Here is a 19,728-nt window from a genome sequence, read left to right as displayed (position 1 = left end):
TGATTCTTTCCTAGTGTATTTTAGGTGTCTAAATTTCTTGTAGCCTATTTGACTGTCTCAGACTCAGTATAATGGAGTCAGAATTTAGCATACAATTGTCGGACATACTGCTGGAAACATTTAACCTGCATATCCTAAGAGCCAGAAGTTGCATTTTCCTACATTGTTTTTACTAAGTACAGAATAGAGAAAACATACTGATTGGTTCCTAGGAATTACTGTGATTGGCATTCATAATAGTTATACATAACTTTAACAAATACAGTTTTACTCACTACTCTTGACCATACCCCATTTTTAAGAAAGGTAAGTATTTATTTGTTCTGCTTATGTAATCAAGAAAAGCTGTTTGCAGCCTGTGCTCATTTACTCTTAGATTGAGCTGGATTTTGTTTTAAGCCACTTTTAATAAACAGCATAAATTTACAGAGCAATTATAACTGGCCTCTGTCTGTAGTTTGCATTGTCTAATAAGGAATTGCATGGAGGGAGAACATTTTATGTTGAACAAACACGCACACATTTCCAGATCACTCCAGAGTTTATAGTACATAAAATTAAACAATGTTGTGGAACAACATCTTCACTAAAGCTGCGTCTACGCTAGCAAGTACATTCGGAAAACCCATCCCTCTTTCGAAAGAGCGTGCAGAGCATCTGTGCCCAAAATATGCTCTTTTGAAAGGAAGGGAAATCAGATGAACATGATTCAGCTTGTGAAAGCACACGTCCAGTCCCGTATTAGCAAGAGTGCCTCCTTTAGAAAGACTCTTATGAAAGAAAATGTGTATAGATACTCCTGGACCGCTCTTTTGAAAGAGGAGTCTTCCACATGGTGCCAGCCAACTGGGGCGTGCAGACGCCTTGACAGGGAGCAGCAGGGCTCTATGGTCTCTGCAACCGGCCATTTTTAAATCTGCACAGACCCAGAAACCCATGGCAGGAAGTTGAGAGCTTGCTGGCAGCACAGACACGAGCTGCATTCAACATGCCCTCATGGACATCCCTTGAACAACTCCAAACTGGCATGGCCAACAGCCATCCATCCCAGGGCTCCCTCTCACAGAGATCACAGGAGCCTGGGCAGCCTCCCAAAAATGGATGCCCTCATGGACTGAGATGGAACTATGGGACCTGCTGGGACTGTGGCAGGAGGAGGAGGTCCTGCAGGGGATGGGGGGCAAGCACTGCAATGTGGCCACCTTTGCCAGACTTCCTAGTGAACTGGCCACTGGGGGCACCCTGCCTGCACCCCAGACCAGATGAGGAGCAAGGTGAAGGAGCTCTGGCAGGGGTACGCCCAGGCCTTCTCTGGCCTCTCTATAGGGAGCTCCCGGAGCCTCCTGGGTCACTGGGACAACTCACCACTGCCCGCCGTCCTCAACACCATAGTGGAAGTGCCACACTATGAAGATGTGGGTGACCTGGGACCCCAATGCAGCACCATCCTGCTGGAGACAGAGCCACCCATGGAGTGGTCCAGTGAGGAGGGGGACCTGGTTATTGACCTCCCCTCACGGTTGTCCAGCCAGGCAACAGCGAGCCAGGCATCACCAGACCTCAGCAAGGCACTCTCTGGTAAGTACCCAGTGGGGTGCACAGCCCAATACGTGGAGTGGGGGCACCACAGCTGCCAGCAGGCCACCCACATGCCCAGCAGACCCAGGCCAGAAACACCTTGGATGACTGTGGCTCCTGGCACAGCAGAACAGCTGCTGGTGAAGCTCAGCACTTGCCCCTGTGGACAGCAGTGCAAGCCGTTGGCAGGGCCACCCCTGCACAGCTGGGAACCCCCCTCAGTGCACATGACACTCCATGGCCCCCGTGCAATTGGATGGGAGAGTGGGGGGATGGGTAGGGAGCACGGCAGATAGGTACTGAGGAACTGACATGCCACATGGGAGTTGACTGACTCTCCCTTTCTGTCTGTAGAGCTGTGCTACTGGAGGGCTGGGGTAGTCCCGTCCCCTCTGTTGTCCCAGGCAGCCCACCGGAGGTAGTGTAGAGGACCCCGGCACCTCTGCCATCAGCACCATGGTGGGCCCAAAGCTGGAGGGCATGGAGGTGGTCGGGGGATGATGCTGCCATCTGCCACCAAGCTGACGTGGCAGAGAGGTGCCTCTGCCTGGAGGATGCAGCCATGGCGTGGTGGTGGATGGCCTGGGATGAGCTCATGGCCAACTTCAGGGACATGATGTCTGTCCTGAGGGAGCACCTAGTCCACCTCGCCCACCTTGTCCTCCCTGGTAGTCCCCCCTGCTGCCCCCCCTAGCCGAGCCTGACACCGTGAAATCCCTCCCGTGGCCCTACCTTCCCGTGCTCCCCACCCCGCTGTAGGTTGTAACGAATGCTTAGTGTTCAAGCTTTCACTGCAACAAGTAAGAGATGATAAATGTCTATTGTTCTATTTCAATAGAGAGTGATCCATATAGGGACATGTTAGGCTATGCCTACACTAGGAAATAAAGTCGAATGTATTAAAATCAACTTTATACTGAAGTCGATGATCAACATCCACACGTTTTGCAGCTGTCCACCCCTTGCCCTGGATTGATGCTTCCCCCTTTCCCCAGCCCCCCAAGTACGTACTTCGTCCTTGTTCCCCACTGGTCTCAAAACCCACAGCATTCATAATTTTCAGTAAACAGTTCATTTTTGCACCATCTCTGTGTCCTATGTTCTAGGGGTGGGGACGGTGAGAGGTGGATGTGTGTATTGGGGTTGTGGTGGGGAGATGGTGAAGGGTGTATGTGTGGCGGGTGCTGTGTGATGTAGCTGCTGACAGTATGTTCTGGGGCGTGGGTGGGGATGTGTGCCCCGTCCAGGGTGCCAAAACAATGCAGGAAGCTGACCACGGCAAATCCTGTGATGTCCATGCCTGCATCCCCCGCGTGGACAACCCTGTGGAGCAGCAGGATGTTGATTGCGCGGGTGACCTGCATGGGACGGAGGCCCCCTGCCCCGGTCCCCCTTGCCTGAGAGCCCCCTCCCCCCTCCCTGTGGCAGGTGCATGGCTGGAGCATGCATTACCTCCATGAAGACAGCCCTGATGGTGGCCTTGCCCACCCTGAATTGGTGCCCCACTTCCAGGCAACAATGGCCATCCTCTTTTAGAGGAGGAGGGTGGGCCATATGCGGGTGTTCTGGTATCTCGGGGTAAGCCAGTGGCAGAGCTCCTGGAAGGTCCACTTGCTCATCCTGATGTATGGATCCACCTGGCATCGTCCCAGTCCTTGGTCACCAACTGCTCCCACCACTCTGTGCTTCTGGACTGAGCCACCGGGGCGCCCGGGGGTGGTATTGGCAGGATCCTGGGTTGGTGAGCTCTAGGGGCCCAGTATGGGGGATTTCACCCAGGAGGAGGTGGAATGCGACTGCAGCCACGTTGGCCAGGTGACTGATCATGGCACCCAGGAAGGCTAGCTCCAGCTCAAGAAGCTGCTGATCTGGATCCATCGGTCGTTGGTGGCCATCAGATCCTTGCATGGGCGCTGCTTTGCTTTGTTCAGCTCCGCAGGCCTCAGTGTATGCAGGGTGGGGTTGTTTGAGAGGGGCCCTTTAAGGGAGTGGCTGACTGGGGGCCTATGCAGGGCTTGTCGGCCATGCAACCCTGTCTGTGAGTGCCTGTGGGTGCGTGGATGCTCTCTTTCAAAAGGGAGGATTGAAGGCACGATCTGCTTTTTGTGTGTGGAGGTGCTCTTTTGAAAGAGGGTATTCCAGGGGATGTCTTCCAGAAGCTTGTCTTTTGAAAGAGCACTGTTGTGTAGATGTAGCTTCAGGTTCTATGGACTGTTTATTCAGATACTACCTTAAGACAGAGTGGGCTTGTCTACACTTGCCCGCAACTTCAAAGGGGGCATGGTAATCAGGGCCCCGAGAGATTATTAATGAAGTAATTAGGCTAATTCTCCCTCACAGCAACTTTGAAGCTTCAAACTTTGAATTGCCAGCAAGCGTGTAAGTCACTGGCACTTCAAAGTGCCTTTACTCTTCAAACTTTTGAAAAAGTTTGAAGCTTCGAAGTGGTTGCAGGGGAGAATTAGCCTAATGAAGTGCTGCATATTCACCGCAGCACTTCATTAGTAATCTCCCGGGGCCCTGATTACCATGCCCTCTTCGAAGTTGGGGGCAAGTGTAGACACAGCCAGTGAGGCTTGTTAAAGGAAGTAGAGTGTAACAGTTAGAATAGGGGATTCATTGTAGGACTCTTGGGTTCTTGCCTGATCATAGAATCATAGAATGCTAGGACTGGAAGGGACCTCAAGAGTTCATCGAGTCCAGCCCCCTGCCCTCCTGGCAGGACCAAGTACTATCCAGACCAACTCTGACAGATATTTATCTAACTTGTTCTTATGTACTGTTCACTTCTGTTCTGATTTCTTATTCTGATCTACTCTGGACTTTGGCGTACACATCCATGAATTGCAGGTACCTCATGGAGAGAAGGAAGGCTGTTGTGAGCCTTAAGTGAAGTTTCTAACACTCTTGAGATCTTAAAATGAAAGGTGTTATGTGAAAAATATTAGTGCAATGTTACATGCATTGTAACCTGTGTAAGTACATGTTTTTTCTGAATTAATTCAGGAGCCATGTTACTGTAAATTGCTTGAGAGAATTTAACATGCTTTTGTCAACAATAGCTGGGGTTAGCTGTTACTTTACTGCTAATATGTGAGCTCTTGCATCCAACACTGTACTGATATTAACTATAGGTACAGAAACAAAATGGTGTTTGAAGCAATACATTCATGTAAAACTATGGATGTGAATCTAAGTCTTCTAAATGGGTTTGTTAAGCGATAGAGGCACAGGAATTAGCTACCCATTTTGTTCTGATAATGATAATTCTGTCGCATTCTTGCCTGCATAGTTGATTTGGGCTGCCCTACCCAGTCTGTTTCCTTTAATCCTGAATGTCTTCACAGAATTAGTGCATCAGAGAAGGACAGTGTTAGCAATTATACTGAATCATTTTTAGTGAAGCTGACTAAATTAATCAAATGTTGGAATTTTGTCTTCAGAGTCTTTTCCCTTCATTTACAGCTACACCAACAGTTCAGCTCTCTGGCAAAACAATCACACCGGCTCAATTCCAGCTTCTCAGGCAGCAGCAGCAGCAGCAGGCCGCTCAGGTGCAGGTCCCACAGATTCAGACTCAGGCGCAAGCCCAGTCTCCAGCCCAAATAAAAACTGTAGGGAAATTATCGCAGGTGAGGAAAACGTTCCTAAGATAACATGAATGCTGTTCTTTCCTGTCTTAAAACACTTATCAGTGATAATGTCTGTGGTGATCTGTGTTCTCATACTAGACAGAAAACACAAGTTGTCTCTTAAATTCACTGCCAGACTAAAATTTCACGGCAATGCAGAGCATGCTTATTAGTTTCAGGGTGAATCTATACTTACCAGCCAATTGACTGCACTGTGGTCAATCTTCCAGGGTTCAGTTTTTTGCCACGTGTTAAGAGACTGCAAAATCAAACTCTCTGGCCTCAGCCATCAACCCTGGTACTCCATGCTGTCACATGACGTAAGGGACATTGTCGTGAGCTCAAAGAGCACCAGTCTATACAGGGGCAGGAAGTCAAACCTGATACGTTAATTTTAGCTATGCTAATGGCGTAGCTAGAATTGTGTGTCTGGGATCGACTTTCTGCCTTGCATAGACCAGGCCTCAGTTTATTCAGTACTTTTAGGAAGTAAAATGGTGAACAAACACTGGGTATTTGTCCTCTGGAGAGGCACGCTGTAAAGAAGCTGCATGCTTAGTTCCATTGCTAGTTAGTCAAAACTGGCTGGAGAACTCTAAGAGATTAAAATTTCAAATTCTGCTCCTGCAGATGTATCCTCCATTCCTAAAACCAGTAATGAAATTTAAAAAAAAATGTTTATACTTTCAGGAGCAGCTGATCAAGTTGCAGAAACAGAAATTGCAGCTTCCTCAGCAGCAAGCAACACAGCAGCAGACACAGCCAGGGGCCCAGCAGCAGACAACACAAGTACAGGTGCAACAGCAGCAACAAACTCAACAACTTGCTGTCACAGCACCTCGGCCTGGAGCAGTACTTACAGGCACCACTGTGACAAACCTGCAGGTTGCTCGTCTTGTAAGTTGCCATATGCTTATTTAAAAATGTGCTTAAATAGCTAGTTCCATACTGGTTAAAATGAATGAGATGATGTATCTGGCTCTGGCACCTGATTCTCATGTACACTTGAAGCTCTCCTAGGAGTGTGTCTACACAGCAAAGTTACTTTGAAATAACATCCACTGTTTTAAAGTAACTATGCGAGCATCTACACAATGCAACTGCTATTTCAAAATTATTTGAAATGGCAGACACCTTATTTCAAATTTGATAAACCTCATTCCACAAGGAATAGTGCCTATTTCAAAATAGGGACTGTTAAGACAGGGAATAGAGCCTATTTTGAAATAAGCCATAGTGCGACCAATGGCTCAATTTGAAATAGGATCTGTTGTGTATAGATGCACTATTTCAAAATAAGCTATTCTGGAAAATCTCTTTTGAAATAGCGTATTCTGAAATAATGCTGCTGTGTAGATATAGCCTTGCACTGCTGTAGCAGCATAAAGAGGATGTAAAGTGTGCATAAATACAATTTAAACCTACTTTAAGAATGCTTTGTACACTGTTACAGCAGTGTAAAAAGGCCTTTGCATCAATGAGAATCAGGGCCTTACTTTCTGAATATACACCTGCCACCTTGTGATGACCTAGTGAAATACACCAAATATCTTTTTGTCTGTACAATAATTCCGATTCCTTGCTGCTTAGACTCGTGTTCCTGCTTCCCAGCTTCAAGCACAAGGACAGATCCAGGCCCAAACGCCGCAGGCAGCGCAGGTTACTCTGGCAAAGCCTCCAGTGGTGTCTGTTCCAGCTGCTGTCGTATCATCTGCAGGAGTAACAACACTCCCTGTTACAGTTGCTGGCATTAGCGTGGCTATTGGGCAGCCGCAGAAAGCAGCAGGTACTTCAGTATGCTTCTTGGAATACATTGTAATTTAACGTTGTGCTTTTTAAAAATTCTGTGACACCTCCAGTTGGTAGTAGATGCTTTTTCCCACTCATTTCAAGATTTGAAAGTTGAACATTGTCTACTCTAAAAATGAGTTAAAAGCATTTGAAGTACTGCCTTTGCCCTTGAAGTTGTTGTGGTTCTGTGGTCACATCTGGCTATTTTTGAACTGTTTTCTCTGTCTTCTGCTGCACGGTGGAAAAATAACATACAATCAAAATAATTGTGTGCAGAGACAGCGTGATCTAAACCTCATTGATGTTAATGATGGAAGGACTCCCATCAATTTCAAATAAATTGTGCAAAATATGTGCAAAATAAATCAAGGGGACAAAGAAAAATAAATATAACCTTTCCTTTATAGTAATCTGTGGTGTTACTTTTAACAATACAGTAAATGTTCGTATCTGGCAGTCCTGGGAATGGGAGGTTTCTGGATATTCAAATATTCTGGATAATAGAGTGGTAAACCTAGCAATGCATAACACTAAAGAAAAACAAGATTAGATATTAAGAAACAAATAAAAATATATGCAGAGTACTTTATTTACCAACAACAGTACTACTGCACACTGTAAAGTTATACTGTATTTGTTTGTATTTACTTTCACTTATGGAAAACTTTAATTAAAATTTACTTATGGTAAAAATGCCAGTTATTTGAAATTCTGGATGATAGCATGCTGGAGATAAAAGAGTTTACTGTAGTAAATAAGGAATTTGCAGACATAATTATGATTGTAAATTGTAGACCATTTCTGATGGGTGTTTGTCCAATTTGTTCCTAAAAGCCTCCAGCGATGGAGTGTCTCTAACTTCCCTTGGAAGTTTCTTCTAGGGCTTAACTACGCTTTTAGAAAGTTTTCCTTGTTATCTAATATAAATCTCCCTTGCTGAAGATGAAGAAATTGCTTCTTGTCCTACCTTCATTGGACATGAAAAACAATTGAACACAGTCCTTCCTACAGCAATCCTCAATATGTATTGAAAACTGTTATCAGGTCCCCTTGAAGTTGTCTCTTTACAACTAAACATGCCCAGTTTTTTTAACTCTTTCTCATAAGACTGGTTTTGTAGTCCATATGTGATTTTTGTTGTTCTCCTCTGGACAGTTTCCAGTTTGTTCACTTTACTTTCCTGAAGAGTGGTGTCCAAAATTGGACATAATATTCCACTTGTGGCCTCACCAGTGCTGGTAGAGCAGGCCTTTTGCCTTTCATGTCTTACACATGGCACTCCAGTTAATGCACTTCACAATGATATTAGCCTTTCAAAACTGCATCATGTGTTGGACGTTCAGTTTGGCATCTACTGTACCCCCAGATCTTTTTTAGCTGTACTATCATCTAGCCAGTTATTTCCTATTTTTTATAGTTCCATATTTCCTTCCTAAGAGAAATACTTCACCGTTGAAGTTCATAATATTTTTCTAAGGCCAGATCTACACTACAGTGATCTTTCAAAAGAAGTTCTTCCAGAAGATCTCTTCCAAAAAAACTTCTGTCTAAAGAGCACGTCCACACGCAAAAAAGCAATTCAAAAAATTAATATGCTCTTTTGGTCGAGAGCATCCACACAGCCCCCAACTCTTTCCCCAGCCAGGGATCAAAAAATCTGGCGCTATGAGGGCCGCTGTTTCAAAAAAAGGATCTTGTGCTTTTTTTCGAAAGAAGATGCTCTTCCTGGTTCAGGAGCGGACAAAGACTCTTGGAAGAAGAGCCACATTCATTCTTTTGATGTTGGATTGAAAGAGCACATTTTGTGTGTAGATGCTCCCTGTGTTCTTTCGAAAAAGGTCCAGATTTTCCAAAAGAACTTGCTAGTGTAGACACAGCCTAAGTGTAGCTGATGAACAGGTTTTCCATATAAACTTTAGTAATCACACAATCTCTAAGAAGAATAGTCTTTTAATTAAGAAAAGAGTTAAAAGCCATTTTAGTAGGAAACCAAGATTCACTGTAACCGATATTTTTGTGCCAGATACTCATTTCAGAACAGTGTGTAGTACAGTGATGAGCAACCTAGGCTAGTGAGTGGGCCATTTGAGTGCCCCTCCTTCATCTCAGTGGGTTGCAAGCTTGTTGTAACCAAGTCATAGAATCTTAGGGCTGGAAGGGACCTCAGAAGGTCATCTAGTCCAGCCCCCTGCTTCAGGCAGGATCAACCCCAACTAAGTCATCCGAGCCAGGACCTTGTCAAGCCGGGACTTAAGAACCTCTAGGGATGGAGAATCCACCACCTCTTTAGGCAACACATTCCAGTGCTTCGCTCCCTTGGGATAAGGTTGTTTTGCTAATTGCACTTGCATACCTACAATTTGCATGGTGTACTGGTTGAACCATAGCAGCACTTTGACTGGATGCAGAGAGAGCATATGGCTCTCTCAGTCAATATTGTGTGCAATCAGCATGCACCTCACTTCACATGCCTTTGTTCATATATGTGTCACATTAGTGATACCAGTAAGGAAAAGCTATGCAGAAGGAAACCGGTGAAATCTGGCAACCCTGCACATGGACAGTGCTAAACAAAATGTCTCAGGGGCCACACATAGAACCCAATGGGTCACAGGTTGCCCATTATTGGTCTAGTATGATACATAAAAAATTCTTCTAACAGGATATTATACTTAACTAACACAATGAGATTTTGCTTAACTCTGCCTTTAGATACAGTGGCATATATCACCATGTCTCTTATAAAATCAGTGATGGTGATGGTGCGCACATGCGTAGAAGCTAGTTTCATAGAATATGCTCATAATAGTCACATTTGTTTGATGGTCAAGGTAGACTCCATTCCTTAAAAGACAGCTGCATGTTTACTCTCTCTCACCATTAGGGCTCAATCCTGCAAAGACTTTTGCTTTATGTTAAATGTGTGAGAAGTTGTGTTGAATTCAGTGGGTTAGTTTTAACATGTACATAAATTTCGTGGACAGAATCTGAGTCTCCACACACTATGATCAGTGGGATTTAAGCACTCTATTCTAGAAGCAGCACTATAATTAACACTCTTCTTTTTTTGTACTTGTTTTAAATTTTTAGGAGGACAGACAGTGGTGGCACAACCACTGCATGTGCAACAGCTGCTAAAACTCAAGCATCATCCAACAGCACAGCAACAGAAAGCCATCCAGCCCCAGGTTGCACAAGGTCAAGCTGGTGTACAGCAAAAGGTATTTCCTTTGTTTGCTGTTTTTCTGCATTGTTGTGACAGCATTGCTGGCCAGAGTCTTCCAGTTACTGTCTTCACTAGATTATCCATAGCTCAGATTGCAGGAAATGGATCTGATGGATATGTGTATTCCCAGAAGACTGACTTAATGAAAATACAGTTCTGGTAGAGAAGGCACTTACTATAAGCCTCTATCTTTGGGGACTTCATAAATTTCCTAAAAAAATCATTCTTTGGTTTGATTTTTCAAGACCCCAAATCATTATAAATAAATAAAAATTTGGTGATCGGTATACTCAAGTATGGGAAAATGCTGTCTTTTGACCAGTTACATTTTCCACATGCTTTTTGCACAATATCATAAAGCCAGTATATTTCTGAAATTTCAAACTTCTCATGGATCTTGCTCTGTGTGGAAAGTGTCAGTGACTTTGCTACAAGTTAAAATTTGCAGGTTCTTGTGTGAAGTTCTGAAATTGCCCTTTCAGAAGTGGTTGTTTTTTTTTTGTGTGCAATGGCTTTTTCACCAGTACAGTAAACCCTCGAGATATGCGCAGTCAAGTTGCACGTCTCAGGTTAATGCAACTCTTGCTGCTGACGGGAGCGGGAAGCCGCTCCTGTCACGGACGACAGCTGTGAGTCAGGCTGCCACCCCTGACAGGAGCAGCTTTCCGGTCTCTGGAGTGGCAGGGAGCTGGGAACCAGGTGGCCGCGTGGTTCCCGGCTCCCTTCAACTTGCAGAGCTGGGAAACTGAGCAAGGCAATAGCCTTGATTAGTTTCCCGACTCCAAGGAGTGGAGGGAAGCCAGGGTGCCCATGGTTCCCAGCTCCCCTCCACTGGCTGGAGTCAGGAAACTCACCAAGGCTGCTGCACTGCTCAGTTTTCCCTCTCAGCAAGCAGGCAGGGGGAGCCGGAAGCCAGGCTGCTACCTGGTTCCCAAATTCCCGCTGCTTGCAGAAACGGGAAACTGACCAGCTGTCAGTTTTCTGGGTCCCACAAGCGGCGGGGAGATGGGAACCAGGCTGCCTGCTCGTTCCCAGGTCCTGCAAGCTGCAGCCTAGTTCCTGTCTCCCTTTGATATGCATAAAAATTCAAATTACATGGGGGTTGCAGAAACACAACCCTGGTGTGACTTGAGGGATTACTGTATTCATTTGCTGGATATTAATTCCAAAATGATCTCCAATTAAATTTATCAGAGAGATAGCTGAGTTAGTCTGTATCTGCAAAAACAACAAGAAGTCCTGTGGCACCATATAGACTAACAGATATTTTGGAGCATAAGCTTTTGTGGGCAAAGATCTACTTCGTCAGATTAAATTTAAATACTGAATTTGTTAGTTAAATTTAAATACTGAAGCAAAGTGATTAGCAATAAATTTGCTTTTCAGAAGTATGCTGTAATCTCTGATTTCTATTATTCTGCTCCAGATAAATGCTCAACAGGTTACCGTTCAAGCCCAACAGCAGACTCCACAGCAGCAGAAAGTGACCTATAGTGCACAGCCAGCCATTAAAACCCAGTTCCTGACAACTCCAATTCCCCAAGCTCAAAAACCCGGTGGAACCCAGCAAGTGCAGGCGCAGATACAGGTATGGGGGCACAATTTCTTCCCTGGAAGTTAATACTATGTATCTAGAAAGTAGCAAAGGTCACAATTTTACTACAGCACAGGCAGGTTAGAGTTTGATTAACCACTGGATTCAAAACTAATGATATGTTCTTAAAAATTGATTGTACTTGTAAAACTCTCTGGGTAGGACTGCAGCCTTGTAGCCTGCTGTGGGTTATCTCTAGCTCTCAGAATCAGATCAGAAAGTGAGTGGTGACTTGGAGAGTTGTGATTCTTTGCCCACACCTGGCTTTTGAGGAGTAAGTGACATCACCCTTTTTACTGAGCGGCTCATCTTTACCCCACGGCTCATCTTTCCTCCCCTGGCCCCACAACTGTTCTGACCAGTGATTGGAAGTGGGGGATTTGCCATCAGCTCCTTTCCAAATTGTTTGCAGTAGGGAGATAAGGAGGGTGAAGTGATATCTTTTGTTGGACCAGTTTCTTGTGATGAGAGAAAAGCATTTGAACTCTTCTAAGAAGTTGGTCCAATAAAAGGTATTACCTCCCCCACTTCATCTCTCTAATATTCTGAGAGCGACATGGCTACAACACTGCATATAGAGGGAAGTAGCAGGCAAGCAAAGAGATTAAAGAAGTGAAACCTTATTCCCCTGCACAATCAAGTAAGGGCTATAACAATCCATCCCTTTAGAATGCCTAAACTTGCTCTATTTTTAATGGCTTAGTACATTGGTGGGCAAGGTCGGGGTGGGTTCCCCTTGGTGGGGACATGACATTTCGTAAGGGCGGTGCAGCATGATCTGCTGCTGGATCTCAGGCTCATCCAGCTCATTTAAAGTGTTGCAATATGTTACTGTTTTGGTGTATTATGAAGTTTTTTTTTTTTTTACATTTTACTACTTATTTTCTTACACATGCTAAAAGGGTTGTTTTTTTTTTTGTATGAACACAACAAAACTTCCTTTGGTTTGGGTTACACTAGATAGGTTTGGTGGGCCCTGCTAATTTCAGGGGCAAAAGTGGGGCCAGGCCTAAATAGTTTGCTCACCACTGGCTTACCAACTCTCTCTCAGGTGAGATATAGTTGACCCCAAAAGATTTCTTCAGTGCAATAGGCCCAAGTGCAGCGTTCCACACTTCATAGTCCCATGCCACTGGGGTGGGATTTCCAAAGGACAGTTAGTTAGTAGCATATATCAAATAGTACTGTGGCTTGGTACCAGCCAGAATAAACTATACCTGTCATAAGCCAAAGTGTATTGAGAAAATAACTAGGTAGAGGATAGCCATCATTTTTCTTTAACAACTGTCTTTTCTATTTCATGCTATCAAAGGTTGCCAAGCTTCCACAGGTGGTCCAGCAACAAGCAACTGTTGCCAATATTCAGCAGATGGTTTCAGTTTCCCAGCAGGTAAGGGTCACTCGTGCTGAACACAACAGAAAATATACAGTCTGCTTCAGGTTTGCTTATTTGAAGAAATACCATTTTCTTAGTCATGTAGTGCATGTACTATTTGTCAGATACCCTAGTGTTTTTGTTGCCTTTTCTAAAAAATTAAAACTGCAGTCACCAAGCATATTATAATCTGGCATATATTTCTCTTTATTGTTACTCTTGATGAGCCTACGCCAGGTTCTCTTACTTCATCTAGAGTTGAAGACAGCTTCTAATAGTTGTGTTTGGTCGTAATGACGTGATCAAAGATAATGATGGACAGGAAGAGAACTGAGCTAATGGCAGCCAACTCTGTGATTATTCTATTTAAAATATGGGGGGAAAATAATCTTTTGTGTTACTTTGTAGTGGCCAAAGACGTGCGAGATCCTTCACAGAAAACAAAGAAATATTCAGTGCAACACAAATTGGTTTGGGTCAAGCAAGGACAAGGGAGTAGACAAGAAAACTATAAACTAAATAACAGATAATTGACTTTAAACTGTTTGGAATAATGGCTTTCAGAACATTAGTGATAAACAGTACAGTCAAATACATCCCACTCTTTTTCAACAAATTTAAACAATAAGGGCAGGATTTTCAAATGATCGAAGTCTGCTGTCAGTCAGTAACACAGCTTTTCTACAACACTTTCCATGAATAGATCTGAAAGCCCTTTACAAGGAGGTATGTATCCTTCTCCCCATTTTACAGCTGAGGGAGCTTTACCATTGACTTTAGTGGGAGCATAGCTAGGCCAGTGCTAGACACTTATGAAAATATCAGAGAGGTAGCTGTGTTAGTCTGTAGCTTCGAGAACAAGAAGTCTTGTGGCACCTTATAGACTAACAGATAGTTTGGAGCGTAAGCTTTTGTGGGCAAAGACCCTTTGTGGGCAAAGACCCTTTGCTTTTGTGGGCAAAGCAAATTTGACTCCATTAACCCAAGGATTAAACAGAGACTGGGAGTGGCTCGCAGCTTACAAAGGCAGCTTCTCTGCCCTGGGTGTTAATATCTCCCCATTAGACTCTGACAAAGGCTCGCATCCCCCTGTCTGATCTGACTTGTTTTTTCCTCTTTTTATAAGTACTACTGATACTGGGCCATTTCCATCTTGCTGAATAGACCTTGTCAGCTCTGGCCCTCCCTTTTACTGGGACCCGACTCTTTAAATACCCCTCTGAAACCAACCCCCCACTCATGCATCTGATGAAGAGCGTCTTTGCCCACAAAAGCTTATGCTCCAAAATACCTGTTAGTCTATAAGGTGCCACAAGACTTCTTGTTGTTCTTGACTTATGAAAATACTATCTTTGAAGATTCACAATTTTTCTGCATCTTTAATGCACCACCTCACAATGAATGGGTTTCTGCTTTGACTGACAGGGCTATTGCTGAACCTCTCATGGTGAGACTTGAATGCTCTCCTGAGCCTTCATTCTTCCCCACCCCCATTCTGCCTCTGACAAAGGCAGTGGCCATTGAAGTTGCTCCTCCATTTTTATTCCTGTGATCTCAAAATAGATAGGCAAGCTGGGGAGCATTGAGAACTTCCATGAAGTGGGTTCCCATCTGCCCTTGCTGTGGCAGTGGCTGTGCAAATTAGGTGCAGGACTCAGCAACCTCATTCAAGTGCAGATGTAGACTGCCAGCTGCTGCTCCACCTCTCCCTAATCCACCTCCTTTAAAGATGGACAAGGGACCTCCAGTGGCTTTATTCACAAAGACTTCTTCCTTTAACAATGACACAATTTTTCCTTCATCTGTTCCCACTCCACTGCTCTCCTCCCTGCTTTCCTTCACTTGAAGATAGTAACTGTATTGGAACCCCATGCCCATACCCCCCCGCACCTCTCTTGTGCGTGGCAAAGTGGGAATGCTCTCTGACCCACTACTAAGAAGACTGAGTAACAGTTCTCTTCACTTAGCTATGATGTACAGGGCTGCAGGTACTCTTTCTCCCTTCCTTATTGCAAATGGAAGAACTAGTGAGGGGTATGTGCATGTGTGCGCCCAAAACTATCTACTGTGATTGGTTCTCCTGCTTATCAGTCATAAATAAGAACATCCAATCAAGTAAACTACTGTACTGTGATGCAGAGTTCTAATAAAGAACTCTCTCTTTAATACTGACCCATGTTTTCATCCTTTGCCACAAAATAATTTTAGGTTCAGGCTCAGCCCCAAACTGTGACATTGTCTCAGACAACTGCTGGTCAACAACAAGTCCAGGTGATTCCAGCAACAACTGCTACAGCTCAAGTAGTTCAGCAGAAACTGATACAGCAGCAAGTTGTCACAACAGCATCGCCCCAAATTCCGGCCCCAGGTGTACAGAATGCAGCCCAGGCGCCAGCGACATCTGAAGCCCAAAATCAGCAAGCAAAAGTGCAAATGAGGACACCTACTGTCAGACTGAAGGCACCCACCAAACCTAGTTGAACTAATGATTAAATTGCAGTAAGTGTGGAAATACAGCATTTTGTGTTTGCTAAGCCATGGTAATATGGTCAGGCTCTCTGCAAATCCCAATTCAAATGAAGGTACGTGCCTTTCATTTTTTAACAGAAGGATTTTGGCAGTGGACATTTGCCATAGAAGCCTCAAAAAATCATCAGAAAATACTCAGAATTCATACATGGCACATTCTACCCTGGCAGAAAGATTTCATTTTCTGTGCTTGTTCAAGCCATACAGTTCACATATTTACATATAATTTCTGCCCAGCGTCACAAAAAATTAAATAGTGATATCCCTTAAATGTCAACAAAATTCATACATGTGCTGTATTGTAGAACTGCCAGTAAGAATATGCAATGCTCTGCTGTAATGTGTATGTGCGTTTAATATCCATTGCAAAGACATGCCAAGAGCTAAGCATGACTAGGAGAGCAGAGTGCTTTCTAACTGTCTGAAAGCTACAGATGGTTCTCACTTGAGGTGCTTGTTCCTCAGAAGAACCAGTTACATTTGAAGTGCTCCCTGCAGAGTTTAGCCCGTAAATGTGACAATTTGTAAGTATTTGTAATTAAAAAGAAAAGAACCATGTTTCATCCTCCATTTTTGTAAGGGTTTTAAAATGTTTGTTAGTAGTTTTGTGTACAGTTTATAGACACACCCAACTTGTGTGCTCACTCTCATACTTCATTTTAAGCTAATGGATATTCTAGGCATGTGCTGAATACTGTATTGATAGTAGATGTGTATCAAAGTGTACCCCATTTTTTGTAAAATAATTGTTTAACTGGTATCTCTAAACAAATGGCCCTTTGTTGTTTTTTTATGGGACTTCCAAATAGGACTATCGCAAACATGGAGTTTAATTTGGCTCTTGTGATGTTTAAATGTTCAGTACTTTCTACTCATCTTTCGCCTTGGGAATAATTAAATCTCATGTTAAGTCTTCAATTGTGTAAAGAGTAAGATCCAGCTTTTGTACTATTCTTTTCCTAAAGCTAATGATGAATGTCTCTTCAGGTGGGTATTTTGGATGCGAATAGAGCAGGGCTTCTGCCTTCACATCCGTTTGCCGCCTTGCTACAAACCAGCTGAGCAAAAAGCTGCATGGAACTGCTGTGAAAGCCTATTTGCAGCAGTAGTAAGAGAGGATTTGGAAAACTCTTGGTGTATGGGTAGATTTGTCATACGTTGGCCACAACACTGAATGACATGGACGTGAAATTCAGTGATAATGGCAGCATTCCATTTCTGAAAATCAATGTTTAAAGCTTTTCCCCCACATTCTGCAATCTTTTCAGTAGTTTAGGAGGGGAAGCTAATTAAAAGAGGAAAAAGCGTACGTATATCTTTTTCTTATTTCTGTAGACATATAGTTATTGGTATCAAACAGTGACTTAAATAATCAATCAAACAAATAAATCAAACAGATACTTAAATAAGAGAATAGATAAGCCGTTCCTCTGTTCTAAATAGGAAATGTCCCATTCAATAAAGATCCAGAATGTGAATACCAGGGTCAGGCAGTCTCCTTATCCTCCTTAATCTCCTTATCTCTTTTCTTCTGCATCTTATTATTTTTCCTGATCAGTCATGTTTTTTTTTTTTTAACTAAGTTTGTACTCGAGGGAAGTAGCTAATAGTTTTTCCATTTCCCCTGATTTCATCTGAGGCAGGACCATTAGCTAAACTTTATTAGCAGTTCTGGAACACACACTAATAAAGTTGGAGGTGGAACAATTACAATGCAATGACAGCAGGATAACTGACAACATTTACAGTATATTATTACTCATGCAAAAGTATTGCCTAGTAAGCCCCAATTTTATTTTCAAATGTTCAGCTTTTATGTACTTGAAAGTTGGGGGAGGAGGTGGAAGAACACTTGCAACAGTGGAAAAACCGGCTGATTATACCAATGTGTTTGTTTCAGTCTAAAGAGGCATTCTGGAGGGTTTGTTTTGTTTCTGTTAAGTTCAGTTAATGAAAATAACATGTTTTTCATTGTTGCTCTCCCAAGAATGTTAGAAAGTCAATCGATCTGTAAATACTTTATGAACATAAATATTTGTACTTGATCAGTAGGATTGTAAGGAATAGTGATGTATCCTACCTGAAGGTGTAATAAAGTGTACATTTTTATAACACATCTGTCATTTCAGTACTGTTGAGGGTAAATATCATTAAATACACTAGAGTGCTTTGAAAGGCAGATATTCATATGCAGTTGATCTCTGAAGACAGAGTTAATCAACCAGAAAACCCCACTTCAGATCATCCCCTCCAGCATCTGAAGAAGTGAGTTAACTCACGAAAGCTCATGCTCTAAACTTTTCTGTTAGTCTATAAGGTGCCACAGGAGCCTTCATTGCTGCTACAGATCCAGACTAACATGGCTACCCCTCTGATACCCCTCCAATGCTGTCATTTGTATGTTACCTAAATTCTTTCCTACGGGTTGTGGATTGGTGTAATTGTCACTTCACTTTTTTTTTTAAAGAAAAATGGGTAGGATACTGGATTTTGAAAGTAACATACTGACTGCTAGTAATTTGCTCTTGTGAGGGGAAAAACACATTTTTGCCTATGGATTTACCTGTTTTTAAATATTAATTAGGACTAGCTGAATTAGTACAGATAAAATAATCCTTATAATTTCCAACAAGGTGTTTTATGCATGGAGAGGATTATTTTAAGTGTGGAGGCACTGGGTCTGAGGAGAGCTTGCCCTTGGGCTGCTTGACCAATGACTGTGTTTCCTGGTTCTCCCACTGCTGCTATTTTCAAAACTCTCTGTCTGCCCACTGTCCCTTCACTAATTTTCTCCAGTATGTATCCACACTCCTCAGATTCTCTTTGGTCTCTTCTGAGCTACTTCTGGCTTTCCAAAAGCCTCTGCTCTTTTGAGAGATGCAAAGAACAAAGGGTTCCTCCAAGCAACAGAAGCTTGGGACCCTAAGGAATATCTAGGGTTGATTCAAGGCTTTTCACGAGCACAAAATCCACAGTGCTATCAGAAACAGTTGTGGTTCTGTGTATATTTGACTATGCAAATCAACAAGTTAAATATTTTGCATAAAATTTCACTGCAGCTGTACAAAAGGTGGTACTGCTACTCCCAACAACTAATGAACTGAGTCATTTGGTTTCTCAGCTACTGGCCAAGCAAAAGGAGGAATGTCCTGGGAAGGAGTTGGTGCCCAGAGTTGTGTGTGGCCAAAGTGAGTTGTTACAGTCAGCCCATTGGCCACTAGCAGCCTTATTCTCCTCCCAGATATCTGGGGGTCAGGGAGAGGGCAAAGACTCACTAGTGGCTACTCCTGTAGTTGGAATAGGTGAACATCTTGCTGAATTTTGTGACAGCAGGCAGCTGCATATGGCAGCATAAACCTCATACAAGAGGGAGAAAATAAGTGAGGCCCTCCAGGAGACAAGTGTCTCCAGTGGTGGGACAAATGTTCGTGTCCCAGCAGTGAATGAACAGCGTTGGGAGGGGAGATGTTTGAATCTCTGGCAGACTCCTGTGTGCCAGGTAGCACTTGCTCATCCCCCTGCACATACCTCTGCAATGGGTGGGATGTCAGCTGGCACTGGATGCCTGATGCTGGAGAGGCCTTTGCACAGGGCGAGCAGCATCAGAGAGTGACAGAGACAAGGCTGTTTGGTTTTTAGATGATTGTATTGTACAGAGATCCGGATGTGGAGAGGACCATGTTTGGGCTGAGCCTTGAGCAGACACAGAAGTAGCTAGCCAACCTAGCATGGGAAAGGGCGTGCCCTTTATTTAATTGTACCCAAGGCTTCCTGTGACTGTAGATGGAGCCACTCTGGTACCAGGCCCGGCCTTGCACCCTGAGCAGCTGTTATGCTGCCCACCCCAAATGTTCAAAACCGATGAGACTGGCTTTAAAATGGATTGTGTAAAACGAATAGGGCTCGTGTTCCTCTTGGCCCTTCGTTCGTGCGCTGGGCTCCTGTGGAAGCCTTTGCTGCAGCCATCAGAGCTAGAAACCTTTTTTAAAAAAATGCCGAAACA

At 43.7% G+C, this 19,728-nt stretch overlaps 1 protein-coding gene across 7 annotated transcripts in view; it reads left to right on the top strand.

Moving 5' to 3' along the window:
* The window catches only part of EP400 (E1A binding protein p400), a 116,407-nt gene extending 98,581 nt beyond the window's left edge, over nt 1-17,826 (top strand). For 6 of the 7 annotated variants that reach the window (XM_075012362.1, XM_075012363.1, XM_075012361.1 and 3 more), the window contains 7 exons: nt 5,044-5,210; nt 5,901-6,107; nt 6,801-6,996; nt 10,092-10,222; nt 11,654-11,815; nt 13,134-13,211; nt 15,405-17,826. In XM_075012362.1, coding sequence (XP_074868463.1) covers nt 5,044-5,210; nt 5,901-6,107; nt 6,801-6,996; nt 10,092-10,222; nt 11,654-11,815; nt 13,134-13,211; nt 15,405-15,677 — 1,214 coding nt within the window. In that variant the 3' untranslated portion in view covers nt 15,678-17,826. The remainder of the gene's footprint in view (nt 1-5,043; nt 5,211-5,900; nt 6,108-6,800; nt 6,997-10,091; nt 10,223-11,653; nt 11,816-13,133; nt 13,212-15,404) is intronic. The other variant, XM_075012360.1, reaches the window with a different exon arrangement.
* Nucleotides 17,827-19,728: the final 1,902 nt, after the last annotated feature.

The sequence above is a fragment of the Carettochelys insculpta genome, chromosome 18, assembly GCF_033958435.1.
Source record: "Carettochelys insculpta isolate YL-2023 chromosome 18, ASM3395843v1, whole genome shotgun sequence".
NCBI lineage: Eukaryota > Metazoa > Chordata > Testudines > Carettochelyidae > Carettochelys > Carettochelys insculpta.
Note: the sequence above shows the minus strand (reverse complement) of the source record. Positions and strands in the feature narration are given on the sequence as shown.